Below are 20,032 nucleotides of genomic sequence, written 5' to 3' on the forward strand. Positions count from 1 at the left end.
GGAATGATGCTTCTGTATTTGGTTAAAAATTTAGTTTTGAGCCATAGGATTTGGTTGATTGAGCTGAGAATTTTTTGCTACCTAAAAACAATAACTTCTTAAGTGATTTTTGATTCCTTTACTTGAAGTGAATGTAATGCGTGAACCCTTGTTTTTTATTTTTTTTTTCTTTTAAATTTTAGTTCTTTTGTTAGATTTTAATCGACTGTTATATTGAATATTTGATTGAGTTTGTGAATTTGGATTTTGTTGCAGGGTGCAACTGAGTCTATTGACTCAATAACTTTCAGTTTCTTAACTGATGAAGAGGTTCGAAAACATAGTTTTGTGAAGATTACAGACCCTAGATTGCTTGATCTTGTGGATAGGCCTGTGCTTGGTGGACTATATGATCCAGCACTGGGGCCACTAAGTGAAGGGACAATGTACGTTCTTACTATATTTTTACATAGAAATCTGTGCATGATAGTTTGTTGCTTAAAATTTTCAAAGACTAAAAATTTATGTGCAAATCCACGTGTGTATTAGAACTTCTGCTGAATGTTTTCCAATTGAGATATACTATTTCAACATTTGCAAGTAATAATATCCATAATTTATATCCGCTTCAAATGCGTGGACTAGATATGGGTTGCAGAGCTAGTTACATGTACTGGTGTTCTTCTTTGATTTCATTAATTACTGATGGTTTTAAATTGCATATCAATTCATTTTTGGACGTTAAGATATTCTTTGGTATCATTCACAACCTTTCCATTGTTTTAATAATATTTTTCTTGTAGTCCATGAGTTTCCTTTTGAGGAATTGCGATGTTTTTTCAGTTGTTTCTGATAGTGTCCCATCACTAAAGTGAGTTGCAGTTAGTAATATTATATTTGATATATTCGATATTAAATATACATATTTGCAATATCGTGGTCAAACGTGTTGACTTATAGTTGATGTAGCTGGTTCTTTACTTCAATGCAGTTGCAAGACTTGTGGCCAACGATTAACCAATTGCCCTGGTCATTGCGGCCATATAGATCTTGTTTCTCCAGTTTACAATCCCCTGCTCTTCAATTTTCTTCACAAACTTCTGCAAAGGACCTGTTTTTATTGCTTCCATTTTAGAATTCATAGGGGCCAGGTATTTCCCTTAGGCTTCTTCTTCTTCTTCTTCTTCTTCTTCTTCTCTCTCTCTCTCTCTCTCTCTCTCTCTCTCTATCTATTTATCTATCTATCTATCTATAGCTTTTTTCTTCTCTGATTCTGTTTCTTTTTAAACTCTATCTATTTAGGTTGATAAATGCGTTAAACAACTGGAACTCATAGTAAAAGGTGATATTGTTGGGGCTAAAAGATTAGATTCAGTCTTACCAAGTGAGACATTATATCCAGAGGAGAGTGATGGTAGCCATGAATCTTGTTCTACGGTTCATTCAGGAGCACAATGTCACAATGGTGAGCATATGAAGCAGAAGGAGTGGACATCACTTCAGTTCAGTGAAGCAACATCTGTTTTAAATACTTTTCTGATGCCAAAATTTAAGAAGTGTAAGAATTGTGGGGCAGTAAATCCAAACATTACCAAACCTATGTTTGGGTGGTTTTACACGGTATATTTTTAGTATAATTTATGGCTTTTTTATTTATTTTTATTTCTTTAATAATTTTATTGCATTTTATAATTTGAATGATAGCATGTGCTTTCTTAGATATATCATATATGATAGATTTTGCTGCAAGTATTTGAGCTTGTTCCTGATCATAAATGGAAATGTCATAAATTTAGAAAAAGAAAATCATTGAATCCTGGGTGTGGAGTTTTTGTTGATATATTGAACTAATTAACTTTGTTGCGAGTGACATGTGCTCTAACGTATTAATCTATGGATGCATGTATTTTGCTTCAATTCTTAAGTTGATGGAGCTTTCTTGTAATCTGGCTCTTCAGTTCTCTCACAGGACCATTTTGCCTTTTTGTACAAGCTTATCATATTCGCATCGACCATTGATAATAATAATAATAATAATAATAATAATATTTAATTTGTAACTGACATGTATTGAGGCAACTATTATACCGACTTATTTTGTTGATATTTCTTTTCTCTAACTTTTGATGAATTCAAGTTCTTTTGAAAAGTTCCTTTCTTTTCTTTGTTGTTGCTGCTGACTTGCTGCCATCTTTTCTCCATCTCCTTCTTACGCCAATGGAATTTCAAAATTAATATTGGGTGTTAATCATGTCAAAGTTTTATGCTTATTCTTTGTTTTGTTGTTGTAGTAAGAGCAATGATTGAGTGAGATTCTATTTTTGGGTAGGCAATTTTTCTTTCTTTGTATAGATTATTTTTCTGGTTTGTAAGTATATACTTCTGAACATATGGACATTTAAAATTTCTTATTATATGTGGATTGCTTGCCTGAATACACACAGTTTTATTATCTGGAGGTTCTCTTTTTTTTTTTTTTTTTTGGTCATAGACTACTTCTTATTGCAGCTTATGTTGGTATTCTAACATGTGCTGTAATGTGATATCCGTAAAGGCTATACTAACTTTTCCCCTGGTTCATATTTGCAGAGTGGTATGACAGATGCTAGTATTAGAGCAAATATAATAAGAGGACGCCAGCTTGGAGGGCCATTAGTTGCTGAAGTTGATGAGATGACGGATGTAGAAGAGTCAGCTGAACCTTCGGGAAACCAAGATACTGATGTGAAGAGGCATAAGAAAAAAGGGAGTCAGGAGGCTCGTGAGTTTTATAAGCAGAGAAGTGCTTTCTCCAAGCAGCTTTTACCATCCGAGGTATGTCTTTCCAGCATTAACAAGTGCCCTCTTTGAATGTCTTTGGCTGATGTAGTTGGCATGTGTTTTCCAACATGAGAAAAACATCTTTGGATCAAAAACTGCATTTTAAATTTTCTGATTGGATAGTATGTCCTGTGCTTTTTTCACATTGCAGGTTAAAGATGCATTAGACCTTTTATGGGAAAATGAGGACCGCATCTGCTCATTTATAAGTGATCTTCAGCAGCAAGGATTTGGAAAGAAAAAAGCAGGGCCTTCTATGTTCTTTTTGGAGACCATTCTAGTGGCTGCTATAAAATTCCGGCCACCAACAAAGGGTGGCGATTCTGTAAGTACTTGTATAAATTCTGGCCTTAAAGAGCAGCACTAATATAAATTTTTGAAAGAACGGTTAGCAGTTGAATTCCCATCAGAATAGCTTTAGTCATGGTAGTTCATTTTGAAAGGCTTCAAGTGAATGATTTTAGAATTTATTTACTCTGACAATTGCACAAAGAAAAGGTCCAATACTTTTTTAAATGTTTTGGAGGGATTTTTTAGGGCCTTATTCAGCGTCTCACTTTTCACCCATAAGTAGAAATTGGGACATTATTTTGACAAGCTTACATATTTATATTCTTGTCTGACAAACATGCATATATGCCTGTTCTTGAATCATGATGTTAATTTATATCTTATTTATTTATTTATTTTTTGCTGTCTTTGTTACCTCTTTTACGCGGCGTTGTTTTTTTTTTTTTTTTTTTTTTTCCCCGATTCTTTTTTCCTAAGGGGAAGTCATTGAAGGCCACTTAAATGAGCCACAATATTTCATTTTGTTTATTGATTCTTCTTGCAGGTGAGAGAGCATCCTCAAACTGTTTTGTTAAGCAAGGTGCTAGAGGCCAATATATATTTGGGAGATGCTCATATTAATAAAGAGCATTCAAAAATTGTTAGGCGTTGGATGGATCTTCAACAATCTATAAACATCTTGTTTGATAGCAAAACTGCAAAGGGTAATTATACCTCTACTTCTCTGATGTATGTTTTTAGTTTGTTGATTCATATATTTTCTCTAAACTGACTTCCTGATCACTGCTGCGGACACTGAGTTGTCTTTCGCATCTCAATCAAACACCAAATCAAATATAGTTGGGTACACGCATATTGAATCTTGTAGTTTCATGTCTGTTTTATTAAATTGATAGATGTTTACAAGTTTAGCTTGAAATTTTTATTTTTGCCTCATCAATATATTTTGCCATGTATGGGCTATGCAGTCCTAGCTGTTTTCTATTTGGAATTGCAAAACCTGGAAAAGATTAATACAAATTGATGTTCTTCACAAGCAGACAAGTGCAAACCTCTGAAATTTACAAAATCACACAAGAAACTGCCTGTAATTTGATTAAGAAGATTACTCTTGGATGACATTTTTCTATTGCCTACTGGCTAATTTGGTCCTGTTAACTGTTATTTTATTGCAGCTTGTTCTGCTGCGCTGAATTCCATGTTAACTATCCTTCCAGTGTTATAGGGAGCATAATGTCAAGATAATACTCAGAGTTAAGATATCACTTTTCAAGCCTTTAAACTGACCTTCACCCTTACCAGGAAAAAAAAAGGATTAGGGTGGTGTTTTTTCTATCTGGATTGGAACTCTCTAAAAGTTTTTAGGGTCAGCCCATGAATGGCATTGGTGATCCAAAATATGGTTTTTCATGATGTGAAAACTTTTAAAAGCCCTGTGAATCATAGCCGTCATACTTTGTTCCTTTTCTTTTCTTTCAAATTCTACTTTTGTCTTTAAATTTTATAAAGTTAAAACATAATGTTCTTTGACAATATAAATGATGTGTTCTAGATTACATTTACGTTTTGTTTTGGATCCATTTCAAACTCAACATTAGCAACAAAGGGCCTAATTCTTAATTTTTATAAAACTCAAGGACCACCAGGCCTGAAAGCTTTGAGACTTTTTCCATGATCAACATCATTAGGTAATCTAAAACTCCATAAGAACAAATTATATTGTCTTGGGTTTCTTATGCTGTGAGGATTAGTTCCTGGACAATACTGGTATGGCATTGCGTGTTGCCTTTTAGTTGAATTTCCTTGGTTTTCTCTGTTAAAAATCAATCCTTGGTGTAGGCCAAGGAGAAAGAGTAAAAATGTTGTGTGATATTTGCATTTAATTTGCTAATCCTGCTACTTGTCTATCTAATTTGTCATGTCAATTTTTCAAATATGATCAAGCTCAAATTATTATTAGGCTCTCTGTTCTTGAGTAGGTCCTGGGCAGAGGGATGTTACTTCTGGAATATGCCAGTTGCTTGAGAAGAAGGAAGGACTTTTTCGCCAGAAAATGATGGGAAAGCGTGTTAATTATGCATGTCGTTCTGTTATCTCCCCAGACCCTTATTTAGGTGTTAATGAAATTGGGATTCCTCCGTGCTTTGCTGTAAAGTTAACATATCCTGAGGTAAGGACCTCCTATTTATGAAGTTTTATTTGTATATCTTTGTTAAACTATGTGGGTTTGGGGCTGCTTTTTAATTACTCTCATTCGCCTTCTATCTGTCTATATACTTTAAGTAGACTTTGCAGGATTATTATGCATGCACCTAAAGTTGTATCTTTAAATTTTTCACAAGTGAAATATCATGTGTAAACACATCTGACTATTTAGGAAGTGCATATGCATTGTCGCACACTGTTATATTTTTTAATCTATTATAATGTATTTTGGATAGGTGAATTTCATCATTTTATTGTTTAATTATTGAAAAACTTCACAGTTGCTATCATTTTTTTTTTTAATTTCAGTGTAATCATACAATATATAAATGATATAAATCCATTTGTTATAGTTTAAAAAAATTCATTTTTCTAATATTTTTCAATTATTAATAGTATACATTTTAAATTGTAATTTAGATTATGATATATGATGAATTTTCCTTGTACAAAAAATTCTGTTTTATGATTTTAGAGTAATTACAATTATTATATATTCTGGAATATGAATATTTCCTTGAAAAACTGGGATGTTTACTCATTGGTAGATGCATTACTTTTGGTTATTGTAGCATTATTCTGTTTTTTTTTTTAGAATGTTGCTGTAATTGTTTGATTAGTATATTTACATTATCAAAAGTTTTTTTCACCATTTAGATTCCTTGTGCTTAAATTGTATTCTACTATAAGCATGATTTGTTTTTTATCTTTTATTTTTTCTGAAATTGGTCATTTCTTTCTAGTAAATATATACTTCTGTAAGATATACATAAAAATTTCATTACTAGCTATGGAATTAGTTTTTGTTATTTTTTGTTTGGTGTTGTATGGATGGTAATTCCTTTTCATTAATTTGTAACATTATAATAAAGCGCCAGGGAAAGATTGGCCCATATGAGGCTAAATTTGTGGCTTCATCACTGTGCATAAAGTTGTGTGACTTGTGTCATGTGTTCCCTTTTGTTCTTACTCCTTTATTAGGCAAAAGATTGGACAATATGGAGTTATTGGATTTTTGGTAAATGGTGGTTCAACTACTCTTTAATGAAGATAGGGTTTATTTTTGAGTGAAACTGAAAGCAAAAGTGGATAATGCTGTGCTTGTTCAAGCTAAAGTGACTTATGAACATTAAACAACATCAAGGGGCTAATTTGTTGAAGTTCTGAATTCGACTTTGATATCTTATCCAATAGTGAAGGGAGAAGACCGCTAGCGCGGTAAAATAAGTTAAAACCCCTATAAAAGTAATATATTTAGAATGTATAACCTATAGGATGGATCCATAGGAATCACGTTGACTTTGCAAATTTTATAATCAACTTTAACATCATGGTCTATTGGTGCTAGCCCCTAGTGTAAGAGGTGAAGGTACTGACAGTTGTAGATCTCCTTAAAATTACAAAGGATGATAATAACTTGTTGATACATGTGCATACAATTTGTTAGTTGGTGTCACTTGGTATTTGGTTTTGGTTTATGCGTGATTCTACTCAATTCATTGCATGAAAAGTAACTTTTCTTTTTTCTTGTAGTTTAGATGGTTAGCGGCTATGTTTTCAGGTATTATTCAAAAATAATATTCTTCTTTAGTTGTTTGTTGCATAATTAATTAGTTATGCAAATGTGCCTACAGATAGTCATAATACTCTGAACAGCATTTTCTGTCTTTTGGTGGGGTGCAAATTTTACTAAAGTCGTTACCATGATTTTTTGTTTCTATTTCTTTGCTGCTTTTGATGTTATTTTCCTTGCAGAGAGTGACACCTTGGAACGTTGCTAAGTTGAGGAATGCTGTCTTCAATGGTTCAGAAAGTCACCCTGGAGCTACGCACTATGTAGATAAGTTGTCAACTAACAAACTGCCAGTTGCCAGAAAAATGCGTATTGCCATATCACGGAAATTACCTTCCTCAAGAGGAGCTATTATGCAACCTGGGAAGAGTTCTGATTGTGAATATGAAGGCAAGATTGTCTATCGCCATTTACAAGATGGAGATGTTGTTCTATGCAATCGACAGGTTTATACACGTGTGAATAGATTATTTTCATTCGTGATGTATGTGATGACATCTGCAATGTTTTTCTGCCAAAAAAAAAAAAAAAATGCAAGTTCTATGTTTTATGCTTTACATTATCAGAAGTATAGTATTTGCTTGAACTAAGACATTTTCTGCCATCCTGTCTGATTGTTGTTGTTTGGGATGTATTCACTCTCTCTTCTTGTATTTTCATTTTGTTTGGAGTCTCTAAAAGCTTTGCTCCTGACAAAGGAGGTCAGATTAAAGACTAATGTGGGTGACAGTCAGGGAAAGGACATCAGAGAGGGGAGGCACATATGTGAGAAAGATAGGGGAATGTGTTAATATGTTGCAAATTAAGTTAAAATATTAATTTATGTGATTTTGCTGCTTTTTGAAATTTACTATTAAACTCTGATAAAGCAGCACTGTTTGATGACTGATATTTATCACCCTGATTACATATTTTTTGGACCTTTCCTCATGGGTAAGGATCACTAACTTGTTTGTGTTGCTAATTCAAACCATTTCTTCTAGTAATATGCATTTGAAAACTAAGAATTTTCTAATAATAAGGTTTGGTCCATGGCTACCAATAATTTGTTACTGGTACAAAGAGCAAATGAGGTCTAGGAAATTATGTTTTCATGTATACCTTTCTTATTAATTGAAACATGATGAATAAGCTTCACTTAATTTAAGTGATTCATCGTTGATTCATCTCTGGGGCTCTGGTTAAGCAAGTAATGACATTCTTTGAGACTTGCTATAATTGCATTTATGTGGTGCATCAAGTGGAAAAAAACAGAGTTTTTTTACTGGGTCAATTTTTGCCTTTGTAGCAGCACATGTGCAGTTTCTTATTATTATTTGGAGCTTTGAGGGGAGTTTTTTATTTGATATCTAGAAGGATTTTTTTAACATTTTGTTTCACTGTTTCTCTGCTCTGTTTGAGTACCCCCACACCCCCCCCCCCCCCCCCGGGGGGGGCGGCTCTATTTACCTGCCTTCTATGTCTCTCTCTTTCTGAGGCCTGATCCTATTTATCAAGCTTCCTCATCTGTGAACTTTATTTGTTCTTTCACCAAAAAAAAGAAAAAAGAAAAAAGCTTGTTTCATTTTGCTTTACTGTGATTATTTTTTGCATTGCAGCCAACACTTCATAAGCCCAGTATAATGGCACATGTCGTTCGTGTATTGAAGGGAGAGAAAACTCTTCGTATGCACTATGCAAATTGCAGGTAGATAAAATAAATCTCATATATATGTGTGGTTTGTGTACTCTCACGCAAGCATGAGGCTGCACGAATTCCATTTTTTTTAATTGCTACATTTTACATCTCTTCTTGTGTTTATAATTTGAAAATTGTTCTAATACCAGTACATACAATGCTGATTTCGATGGTGATGAAATGAATGTTCATTTCCCACAAGATGAACTTTCTCGAGCTGAAGCATATGGCATTGTCAATGCAAATAATCAATATGTCAGGCCTTCCAACGGTGAACCACTCAGGGGCTTGATTCAGGTTTTAATGTTTCTTTGATAATAATCCATAACTATTACCGTTTGACCCTATCTTTTTCTTGTAATTTTTTAGCATTCTGTTGGAGACATCATAATTTCCATCCTTTTTTTATCAGGACCATATTATTAGTTCTGTGCTGCTTACAAAGAAGGATACTTTTTTAAGCCAAGATGAGTTTAATCAACTACTTTACAGTTCTGGCGTTTCCACTGCTGGTTCAACTTCTTTCCATGGCAGACCTGGCCAGAAAGTTTTATGGTCACGATCTGAAGATGAGATTCAGACACTTCCACCTGCAATATGGAAACCAGAGCCTCTTTGGACAGGAAAACAGGTTAGTGTTCAGTGAAATTTTCAAATGTATTCTTCAGTACTTGTTTTGTATGGTTTGAAGGCTAAAAAGTGAGTTATCTAATCTTTTAAATTTTGAGGTTGAACAAGGATTTTTTCAGTCACAAATTCATGTTTCTATTATGTATGTTGTTGTTGGCTTCACACTCTTGATTTTCTTGCGGATGCTTTTATGGTTTGTATATTTTCATTTACCATTGTCTTTTTAGGTCATTTCTGCTGTGTTAAATCACATTACAAGGGGTCATCCGCCATTTACTGTTGAAAAAGAAGCAAAGATACCGACTAATTTTTTTAATAGCAGAGCTAAGGAGTACAAGCCCTGTGATGGAAAGAAGTCTGATGAGGATAAGAAACAAAAGTCTGATGTAAAGGAAAAGCGATTTAATGAAGATAAGCAAAAGAAGCCTGATAAAAATACTCCACAGAAAAAGGAACCTGATGAAGAAATAATGTTGATTTATAGGAATGAATTGGTTCGTGGTGTGATTGACAAAGCTCAATTTGGTGAATATGGTTTGGTGCATACAGTCCATGAACTCTTTGGCTCAAATACAGCTGGCGTTTTACTCTCAGCATTAAGTCGTCTGTTCACTGCTTATTTGCAGGTCCAGAAGCATTAGATTAATATCTTTGATTTTTTTTTTTTTTTTTTTTTTTTTTTTTTTTTTTTTTTTTTTTTTTTGGTGTTCAGTTTGTTGTTGTACATATTATCATGTTTGAACTATTTTATGTGATTATCAGATGCATGGGTTCACATGTGGAGTGGATGATCTTTTGATAATGGAATCTATAGATGATGAAAGGAAGAAGCTACTTGAAAGCTGTGAAAGGAGTGGTGAAGCAGTTCATCGTAATTTCATTGGAATCAAGGATGAAAGCATTGAGATAGGTATAGTTTTCTTCTTCCCTCTCCTTTCTAATGCTGCCTAGCACGGAAGGTAAATTTGGAATTTGAATGCATAAAAATGCTGATTCAAATGGGTTTTGTCTGATTTATTGTGGTTGAAACTGTATTAGGAATGAATAGATAAGAAATGATTTCACACATCTTCGAACTTGTTTATGTGTTGTTGGCATATTTTTTAATTTTGATTGAATCTGGGCACCTGCAACATGACAGTAGCAAGTTTCACAATAATCTTTATAGGTTTTAGTCTTTTCGTCAACATCACAATTGGTTTCATATCTAAAGTTTCTCGGTAATTGAATAGTCATATATGGCCTTGAAAATAAAAAATTGGCAAAGGAAGCTTGTGCTGACCTTTAGGTGTCTGTGTTTTTGTTGGTCATTTTGTTTTTCGAATGAAATTCTAAGTCCAACTATTTGAATATGAGTTTCCAGTTGGAACTATAGTGGAAAAAAAATGGTCCAAACAATTCTTAGGGCTGTATGAAATCACATCTTATACTTGGTATTAACTCGTTTTCATCAGCTATTTATTATATCTAACTCCAGTGAATCTATCAAACTTGTGCAAATTTGAGAACCTTATATACAAATATAAATCTCTTCATTTGAAATCCCTACCTACCACGCAAGTAGAAATCACCCGATTTGAAATACCATACTGTATTTTTTATTCAATTGTGAAGCTTGAATTGTACTTCTTCCAAGTATATTACTTGGAAAGAGAACTTACTGGATATGAAGATTTGTGTAGAAAAATGCCTACTTGACATTCTATCCCATGTAATTTAAACATGATATTTCCGAGTAATGAGCCTATTACTTGATTGAGTGGCATGCCATGTTTGAAATCTTGTTTTATGAAGGACTTGAGCAGTAATTAATGTTGCAGGAATTTTCTGTACTTAACAATATACCTGCTACGGTGCTAAATTTCTTGCTTCATTGAAGTCTACATGTTTCTTTGTTTTGTCATTTATTACATTATTGAATGGATAATTTTGCATTTATGTCTTCCTTTTCATGGATACAATTTTTTACTTTTGTTTGCAGACCCAGTGGAATTGCAATTGAATATTGAAAGAACTATTCGCAGCGATGGAGATTCTGCCTTATCATATTTGGATAGGCAGATGAGTAATGAACTTAATACAAAAACAAGCTCTGGGGTCATCAATAAGTTGTTGTCTGATGGGTTACTAAAACCCTCTGGAAAGAATTGTATCTCTCTTATGACCACATCTGGTGCTAAAGGTAGCAAGGTAAGTTTTGTGTGTAGTGATTTCTAGTTCCGTAGTTGTGGCATTGCCTGGACACCTTGAATTGCTCAATTAGTTTGTTGAGTGGTTTTAATACCTTATTTTGACTACATCACCTTACTCGTATAATTTGATTCTGTTAAATCCTTGGCCATGTGCTTTGTGCATAAGCTAGAATCTCAGAATTTATTCAATTTGAACTAGTTCAATTTGTTTGTTGAGTGATCTTACACCTCCTTGTGACCTTACGTCCTGTGTTTATTCATACTATTGAAGTCCATTATGCCCATAGTCAAGTAGTATTGGGTATAACCTGGAATCAGGATTGAATTTGGCTTTTTTAATGCCTTACTTTAAAATTTAGCCACATGCATTAGTGGGTTGGATCTCAGTTTATCTCCATATCTCGGTGTGAGAGGACTAATTAGACCTTTAACTCCTCAATATTAACAGTTGTAAACTAATTGCATTGTGCTTTGCCTAGGTTAACTTCCAACAAATTTCTTCTTTTTTGGGTCAACAAGAATTGGAAGGCAAAAGAGTTCCTCGAATGGTTTCTGGAAAGACCTTACCCTGCTTTCATCCATGGGATTGGGCGGCTCGTGCTGGAGGCTATATTATTGATCGTTTTCTTACTGGTCTTCGTCCTCAAGAATATTATTTTCATTGTATGGCTGGTCGTGAAGGGTAAATCAGCTTCAATATTGACCTTTTCTCAATTTTGTACAAGTTTGAAGCTATATTGTACGGTATGGCATGACATGATTCTGAGTGTATGTCTGCATAGATTGTCTCATGTGCTGAACCAGAGAGGGTTTTGAGCTGTCAATGACTCAATTGGATAATTTTTTAAAGCAGCATTTTGACATGTGGAGAATCTAAGTTAATTTTAGTGTATCTATGAAATATGGATCGACACAAAAAGAATATTCATCTAAATAGTTAACTGGGATTTATCTCTATCTTGTTCTTTGTTATTGTGCAAGCTAGAGATATGTACCTGGATTGGTTTAGACGATGAAATTTGCTTCTTTACTTAATCTAGGAATTCTCTTATTTTCTTTTTTCCCTCATCAAAATTAGTTAAACAAAAATTAGTTGAATTGTAACTGATGTGGCAATACTTGTTTTGATCCATTTCATGAGATGTGACAAAGTATTTTTTGTTGCTTGCTGAAGCCTCTTCTATCCAGTCTCTGGACTGGCTATATTATAAAATATCTATGCAGGCTTAAGATTGGAAGAAATTAATTGATGTAGCCAATACCAATTAATTGGGGATTAAGGTGCAATCGATTTGAGTCAAGCATGATTAATGTGCCAGTAAATTATTTTATAGTTCATATTTTGGAACCACCAATGACAAGTATAATTTATGATTTGCAGATGAAACCTTACTTGGTTAAAACAACTTTGTAGAATGTCTATTTTGACTATCTAGAAGCTAGACCTAAATTTAGGCCACATGCTCAACTGTTACTTTATTTCTCGTCATTTTGAGTTGGATTTTTATCTGTCAGAATGCTAACATTGTGCTGTTTGGTATTATATGCAAAGACTTCCTGTTACATGGCACCTTGCTTGTTCGGACCAGGTTTCAGAATCTGTCATTTGATTGTTGATTATTTTACTAATTATTGTGCGTTTTATTCTATAGGCTTGTTGATACAGCAGTGAAAACATCTCGTAGTGGTTACTTGCAAAGATGCTTGATTAAAAACCTCGAGTGTTTGAAAATTAGTTATGATCATACAGTTCGTGATGCTGATGGCTCAGTCGTACAGTTTTACTATGGAGAAGATGGTGTGGATGTTCACAGGACGAGCTTCATTGCAAAATTTGAACAACTGGCAATGGTGAGAACTTGCTTATGGTTTTTGGGGGTGTGAATTTTAATGGAACAACTTAATAGATCAATCTGTTTTTCAGAATCTGGATCCTGAACTATTTTCTTATTATTTTTTTATTTTCAGAATCAAGACATGATTTACAAACAATGTGGTAACCAGCTTGTCACATTTAACTCTTATGTTTCGGAATTGCCGAAAGCTCTTAGTGAAAAAGCAGCCAAATTCCTTGATGATTTCTCTTTGATGGGGCGTGTAACTTCTAATTTAGTGAAACATGAGGATTTATATAACTTAATGAAGCAGAAGTTCCTCTTGAGTCTTGCACAGCCTGGAGAACCAGTTGGTGTGCTGGCTGCTCAGTCAGTAGGAGAGCCATCAACACAGATGACGTGAGATTTCTTTTCTATATTTAGTTTATGTATACCTGTATGTTTGTGTTCTTTCCTCAACATACAACAAGTACTTCACACCTTTTATTATTGTTTTTGGGGTTCAGTGGTTTATGGCTTTATGCGTCTGCAGTTAAAACTGTGTGATGCTGGTTGTACAGTTGATGTTGTGTTTGAGCTCTGAGAAAACATAGCTTAATATGATTTTGATTATGTACCTGAAAATAATTCATCTTTTGTTCTCAGCTCATGAATTACATAATAGGGATGTAATTTGGAGGTTCAATTATAATTTGGTTTTGTAAGTTGTATAATACAATCATCATTATATCTTTTTATCTTTTTATTTTTTCCCTTTTCTTTCTTTCTTTCTTTCTGCTTTTTTTTTTTTTTTTTTTTTTTTTTTTTTTTTTTTTTTTTTGGGGGGGGGGGGGGGGGGTTTCAATCATTTTATGGTAACGCTTGATTTCAAGGAAAATTTTTTTCTTCTTTGATGGTCTTTTCAAATTACTCTACTTTGGATTTTGTGTTTGGTTTTGTTTTAAATCAAGGTAACAATTTTATTTTCTTATCTTCTAGTTCACATTGAATGGAGATATATACGAGGAGAGTTAACAATTGATAGTAGGAGATGAAAGGCATTACAAAATTGGACTTTTATTTGGTTACTAGTTGATATTAATGAGTTACAAATTGGAGATCTTGTAAGTTTGGGTGCTCTCATAGAATTGTTTTGGATATATATGAATGGACCAACTTAAATGACAGCGGATGAGTCTGAAAGTTTCAGAAGTCATGCAGTGATATTTAAATTTATCTAATGGAGTCTAACTTTGGAAGGTCTGATGGGGTAATTGGGAAGGGCTTAGCATAATTCTGAGTTGGTGCAAATATTAATGAGGGCAATTATTTGTTAATACAGTTGAAGGTTGAAGGAGTAAAATGAAACAGTGATCCTACATTGGCTAATTTTGCATAATTAAAAAATTTCATTCATTTTAATGCATGTGTAATAGATAATTGAAGGATTTATTTTTTCTTTTCTGTTCATGCATGCAAATTTTAGTATTGCCTCCATTATGTACGTATAGTTATAAATATAGAGGTTTATTCTTCATATGCACTTGAGTTCATTATTTTCAACTTAAGTCGCTTGAGCAAATAATATTTGTTCATTTAAATGTTGTTGTTGATTTACAGGTTGAATACTTTCCATTTGGCTGGGCGAGGTGAAATGAATGTCACCCTGGGTATCCCACGTCTTCAAGAAATCTTGATGACTGCTGCAAGTAATATCAAAACACCAATTATCACCTGCCCCCTGCAAAAGGGAAGAACAAAGTAAGTTGCATAAACTTTATCAGCCAACACTAAGTTGGTTTTTGATAACACCATTTTCAACGACTTAGTTTTAAGTTGTTTGATAACATTTATTTACGTATTATTTAACAGATTGTTTGGATGAAAGTTATTTGATGGGTTTGGAGAGTATGGCAAGGTAAGGGGAGATTATTTAGTTGTTTGGGAAGAGGGTTTGAGGGAGAGGATGGTTTTTCGAGAGTTATTTGAGGGGTTGAAAACCCATCTAAATACCCAATCTTCAACCCGCCGAATTAGGGTGTAAGCATGGTTAAAAAATTTGATTTCCAAAATTATCCATAGTTATATTTATAAATCTTCCATAACAAGGATATTTTCGTAATCTTTACATTTAACATTACTTTCCTGTACCATTAAACTAAATAAAACAATGTTATTAAACCTTCATTTACCATACCATCTCCACAAACACAAAAAAGACATCTAACATACTTTCTCTTACCATACTTTACTATACCTTACTTTAATTATCCCTCCCTCCCTTCATCCAAACAAAGCTTAATCGTTTCAGCTAACCTAAATTTCATTTAAAATGATAAGTTAAAATTTTAACCTACAATTTACATCAAATACAATGAGGCTAATTAACTTTGAAATTTATAAATTTCTGCACTTGTATTGCTCAATGCTTAATACCCAGCTCTTCAATTTCAATAGTTAATTTTCAATTTTACCAGACAACATCTAAGACTTCGTGTCCATTCCTATTATTGCTTCTTGCAATAATTGTGTGCTCTGAAGGAATATATCCTGGAACAGAGCTCAGTTTGTTGTGCACTTGTTATGGCACTGCTGGAATTAGGGTAGTTTTACTGCTATTTAGTTATTCAGTGTTTATCATGTTATTATAAGTTTCTTTGTTCGCGGGTATTAGTGGGGTGGTTAAGCAAGTTATTTATTGTAATGGGTAGCTATTAGTGGGTAGCGGGTAGTGGGTAGTTTTAGCTTTATATTTAGTTGTTTAAAAGGCTGTGATATCAGGAAAAATGCAAGCAGACTGTTAAGAAAAGGTTTTGATTTCCTAAAACTCAGATATTGTAGAGTTCTCTCTTGACGAGCTCTAAGAGATTGCAGATTCTCTCTAAGTCTGTCACCATTGATACAAGGAAGAAAACTCCTTCTAAGATACCCATCTCAAACCTGATCCCCTAATTCAAAGACCCATAACTAGATCCAAATTTGGGACCGTAACAGCACTACATCAAATAAATGGCTCCAAATGTCTTGTATAATTGCCTTTGATCTCAGGCACGGAGTCTGAGCTTGACCTTAACATTGGGTGGACGAATGAAAAACAGTTGGGTTATCAAAGTTAGCGTATAGATCATTATGTTACATGTAAATCTTTGCTATGTTAAATTTCCTATATCCCTGGAAATTTGTCTTTTACAGAACTCCAAAATTTCAGACTCCTTGCCCCACTTGATTTTTGACATAATGAGTTATGGTGCAAGTTTGGAAATATCAAATGAGAACCTGAGATGGTAAATTAGGAACCATTTACAATATACGAACTATATTGTCCTCTAAGTAGACTATTGTTGTTGATGAACACCTCATGGACATGCTTGATAAAATCTTGTCAATGTTTGTTCTTGAAATTAACAAACAAGTTTGAATGCACATTTTACGTTCTTTTAATAAATGATCTAGATACGAGCATAGGTGATTTGCCTTGATTTTGTTCATGAGTATGTTTGATTAGATTGCTTAGGCAGAGTAAATGAAATTAATGTATATAAACATCATTTCAGGAGGATGGTTTAACAGGATAATTCAAGTTCTTTTTCTAGTCTATAGGTGATATATATGAATCAATGTATTGTGTTTCTAACCACATATGCAGTTTAAAGCAAGTAATTGTTTTAACAGTGGCATGGACCTATTGTTCAAAGCAAGGTGGTTGTTGGATGTGTTTGTGGCTGAAGAAATAAATTGATATATTTATTGTCTGCAGGGAGGATGCGGAACGTCTTGCTGATAAGTTGAAGAAGGTCAGTGTGGCAGACATAGTAGAGAGTATGGAAGTATCCGTCCTCCCATTTGCTATTCAGGGTGATGGCATTTGCAGAATTTATAAGCTTAAAATGAAGCTTTACAGACCTGTACACTATCCGCAATATGCTGATGTATCAGTAGAAGACTGGGAAGAGATCTTAGAGGTGGATTTTGTGAGGGACTTGGAGGATGCTATACAAAGTCATATTATTCTGCTCTCTAGAATTAGCGGCATTAAAAATATTTCGGAATCAAGTCGAAGGGCTTCAAATGATGCAGAAGAAGATGTTTCTGGGGATAGAACACGCAGGGAAGAAAATGAAGGAGATTTTTCTGGTGGCAGATCACGCAGGGAAGACAACGAACAAGATTTTTCTGGTAACAGATTACACAGGGAAGAAAATGATGACAGTAATGAGGATGATGAGGATGATGATGGTGAAAGGGCTGAGGATCTTGGTTTAGATGCACAGAAAAGAAAGGTTCAAGCTACTGATGAGATGGATTATGATGATGGCATTGAGGAACTGAATGAAAGGGAATCTACAGCTAGTGAGGAGTCTGGATTTGAAAGCGAAATTGATCAGGGAGATAATGAGACTGAGACTGGTAAGGATGCCATGCTTGATAACAAAGCTTCTGAAACTCCACTCCTTAGGAAGGCCTCCAAGTCTAAGTCGAAGGACAAAGCTACAGAAAGTCCATCACAGGGTGAAACCCATTCTAAGGCCAAGTCAAGGAATAAGAAGAAACAAAAGGCGAAACGAACACACAGGCCAAAATTATCCAAAAAGGAATATGATAGAGCAATCTTTGTGGAAGCCAGAGATATGCACTTTGAGGTCCACTTCAAATTCACCAATGAACCTCATATTTTGCTAGCTGAGGTAACTTAAACTTGGTGTTTCAGCTTTTGCCATATTGATATTTGTATGTCAATGTTGACCTCCATTTAAAATGCCTTGGCAATTTGATAGATTTTTAACTTTTTTTCTTATTGTGCCTGTCCTAAGATCATGATATTTGTTTTAAGTTTCTAGTGCTCTTAGACTAGTGGCCAAGGATTGTAATCCCTATCCACCTTCTATTTGATTAATTAGGCTGATTAGCATCATAAACATGTGCATACTTATGTGCTGCCATATCCTGATGTTGTCTTGCCCTATCTTAATTGAGCATCATAGTGGTGAATCATTATCCGTTAGTTGATATCATCCTAAGAATAATTATGTTTACCACTTACTGAATTTTGATGTAAGTGGGTAATTATGTCAAAAAACACTAATGGTGTTCTTGTTCATATCCTATTAAATTCTTTCTAACACCAATAGGTGAGAGTAAATGTTTATTTAATCATATATGTAGATTGCTCAGAAGACAGCCAAGAAGGTCTACATCCAGAACCCTGGGAGGATTGAAAGATGTCGATTGACTACTTGCAAAGAGAATCAAGTGATTTACTATGGGGATGATCCAAAGAAAAGGGTTGATATTAGTGCTAAAGAAAAAGAAAATGTTCCTGCACTAGAAGCAACTGGGTTAGATTTTAGTACTTTTTGGAAAATGCATGATCACCTGGATATCAGGTATATTTATTCCAATAACATCACTGCTATGTTAACAACTTATGGAGTAGAAGCTGCCAGGGAAACTATCATTAGAGAGATAAACCATGTATTCAAGTCTTATGGTATATCTGTTAGTACCCGGCACTTGTCACTTATTGCTGATTTTATGACCCATTCGGGTGGTTATCGTCCAATGAACCGTTTTGGGGGAATAGCAGAGTCAATATCGCCTTTTAGTAAAATGTCTTTTGAGACAGCTTCCAAATTCATTGTTGAAGCGGCGCTGCATGGTGAAACTGATAACTTAGAGACTCCATCTGCTAGGATTTGTCTTGGATTGCCAGTGAAAATGGGTACGGGTGCTTTTGATTTGATGCAAAAACTGGAAATTTGATGCGCATTTCAATTTTTTGAAGGATTCTTATTCTAATTGCTTCTTGATTCATTATAAAATTACATCTATGTATATTTTTTGCCCCTAATTTATATCACTGCAACATCCAAGTTCTCTTTATATTTGAATTTGATAAAGTTGATGAAATTAAAGCTTTTAAATTTCTTCATGTCAAGTGGATTCTTAGTGTTTGTACATTTGAGAATGAAGCGGATTCTTAGTGTTTGTACATTTGAGAATGAAGCGGTTCTCCGTTGCAGATCAGTTTAGTTGGAAATGATGGTTAATAACTTTTCTTCCCTGTCTTCTGGAGTGGAATTTATATTTGAAATTTGAATAGAGAGCTTATATAAGCAATGGAGGATTTTTGTTTGTCAAGAACTTTGGATTACGCAATCATGCCATGCCATCAAATTGGACTTGGGCTTTTATTGAAGCAAAATTTTGATGAAACATGGCTGTTTGTTCTCAGATATTTTAGTTTATTTATACTTAGGTTTCTTATGTTTGAATGAATGTTAATGCACTGTTTTGTTTCTATTTTGTTTATGGCTCTCAATTTTACTAACATGGAGACTGTTCTAGTAAGGAAAATATTTTTGACACAACTTGTGTTAGAATCAATATGAGTGAAAATACTATAATGTCTTAGAAAAACTTTTTAGCAATTTAGATATTGCTGATATCACGTTAAGGGTGTAACTGTAAATTTACATAGATTGCGACGTGCCATTTAGCAAAGCCCATTCAAGTAGCATGGAGTTAAGTCTCATTGATGTCTTTATTTTGCTTTTTGTTTAATGTGATTTTCTTTTATGGATTGACCCAAAACAAACCTTGATGAGAATTGAATAAATGAGAATAAAGAATGTGAAAATAGAAAAATAAACGAGGGTTAAAAAAAAAAGAAAACGAAAGACAAAATACTAACTCAAGGAGATAATATAGCATTAAATATTTGAAATTTGCTAAAGAATTTTGACTTGCAAAAACTTAAGAATAAGGTCTGCTCACATGCTAATTATTAATTAATAGTGTTTGTATACTTCTGTATAGTTTGCTTTCTCTACCCAGTTTTTCCATATATCTT

The 20,032-nt window shown here is 33.9% G+C and overlaps 1 protein-coding gene across 1 annotated transcript; it reads left to right on the plus strand.

Moving 5' to 3' along the window:
- The first annotated feature begins 258 nt into the window (after positions 1–258).
- Positions 259–19,103, plus strand: NRPA1 (nuclear RNA polymerase A1). Its single transcript, XM_089718479.1, has 20 exons — positions 259–425; positions 971–1,130; positions 1,282–1,599; positions 2,569–2,793; positions 2,951–3,124; positions 3,635–3,794; positions 5,070–5,260; positions 7,051–7,314; positions 8,467–8,555; positions 8,696–8,843; positions 8,959–9,177; positions 9,404–9,802; positions 9,939–10,086; positions 11,158–11,366; positions 11,848–12,050; positions 13,021–13,219; positions 13,337–13,602; positions 14,803–14,943; positions 16,940–17,867; positions 18,346–19,103. The coding sequence occupies exons 3-20, from the start codon at positions 1,453–1,455 to the stop codon at positions 18,940–18,942; spliced, it is 4,707 nt and encodes a 1,568-aa protein (XP_089574605.1). The 5' UTR covers positions 259–425; positions 971–1,130; positions 1,282–1,452; the 3' UTR covers positions 18,943–19,103.
- Positions 19,104–20,032: the final 929 nt, after the last annotated feature.

This window comes from Jatropha curcas, chromosome 2 (genome assembly GCF_041381405.1).
Source record: "Jatropha curcas cultivar XTBG-Jc1 chromosome 2, XTBG_Jcur_1.0, whole genome shotgun sequence".
Taxonomy (NCBI): Eukaryota; Viridiplantae; Streptophyta; class Magnoliopsida; order Malpighiales; family Euphorbiaceae; genus Jatropha; species Jatropha curcas.

Bases quoted from the DNA above. Each gene is read 5' to 3' on its own strand.
- NRPA1 (XM_089718479.1), top strand. From the start codon at position 1,453: ATGAAGCAGAAGGAGTGGACATCACTTCAGTTCAGTGAAGCAACATCT. The intron at 5,261-7,050 runs GTAAGGACCTCC...TTTTCCTTGCAG, and splicing joins TAAAGTTAACATATCCTGAG to AGAGTGACACCTTGGAACGT. The intron at 10,087-11,157 runs GTATAGTTTTCT...TTTTGTTTGCAG, and splicing joins GGATGAAAGCATTGAGATAG to ACCCAGTGGAATTGCAATTG.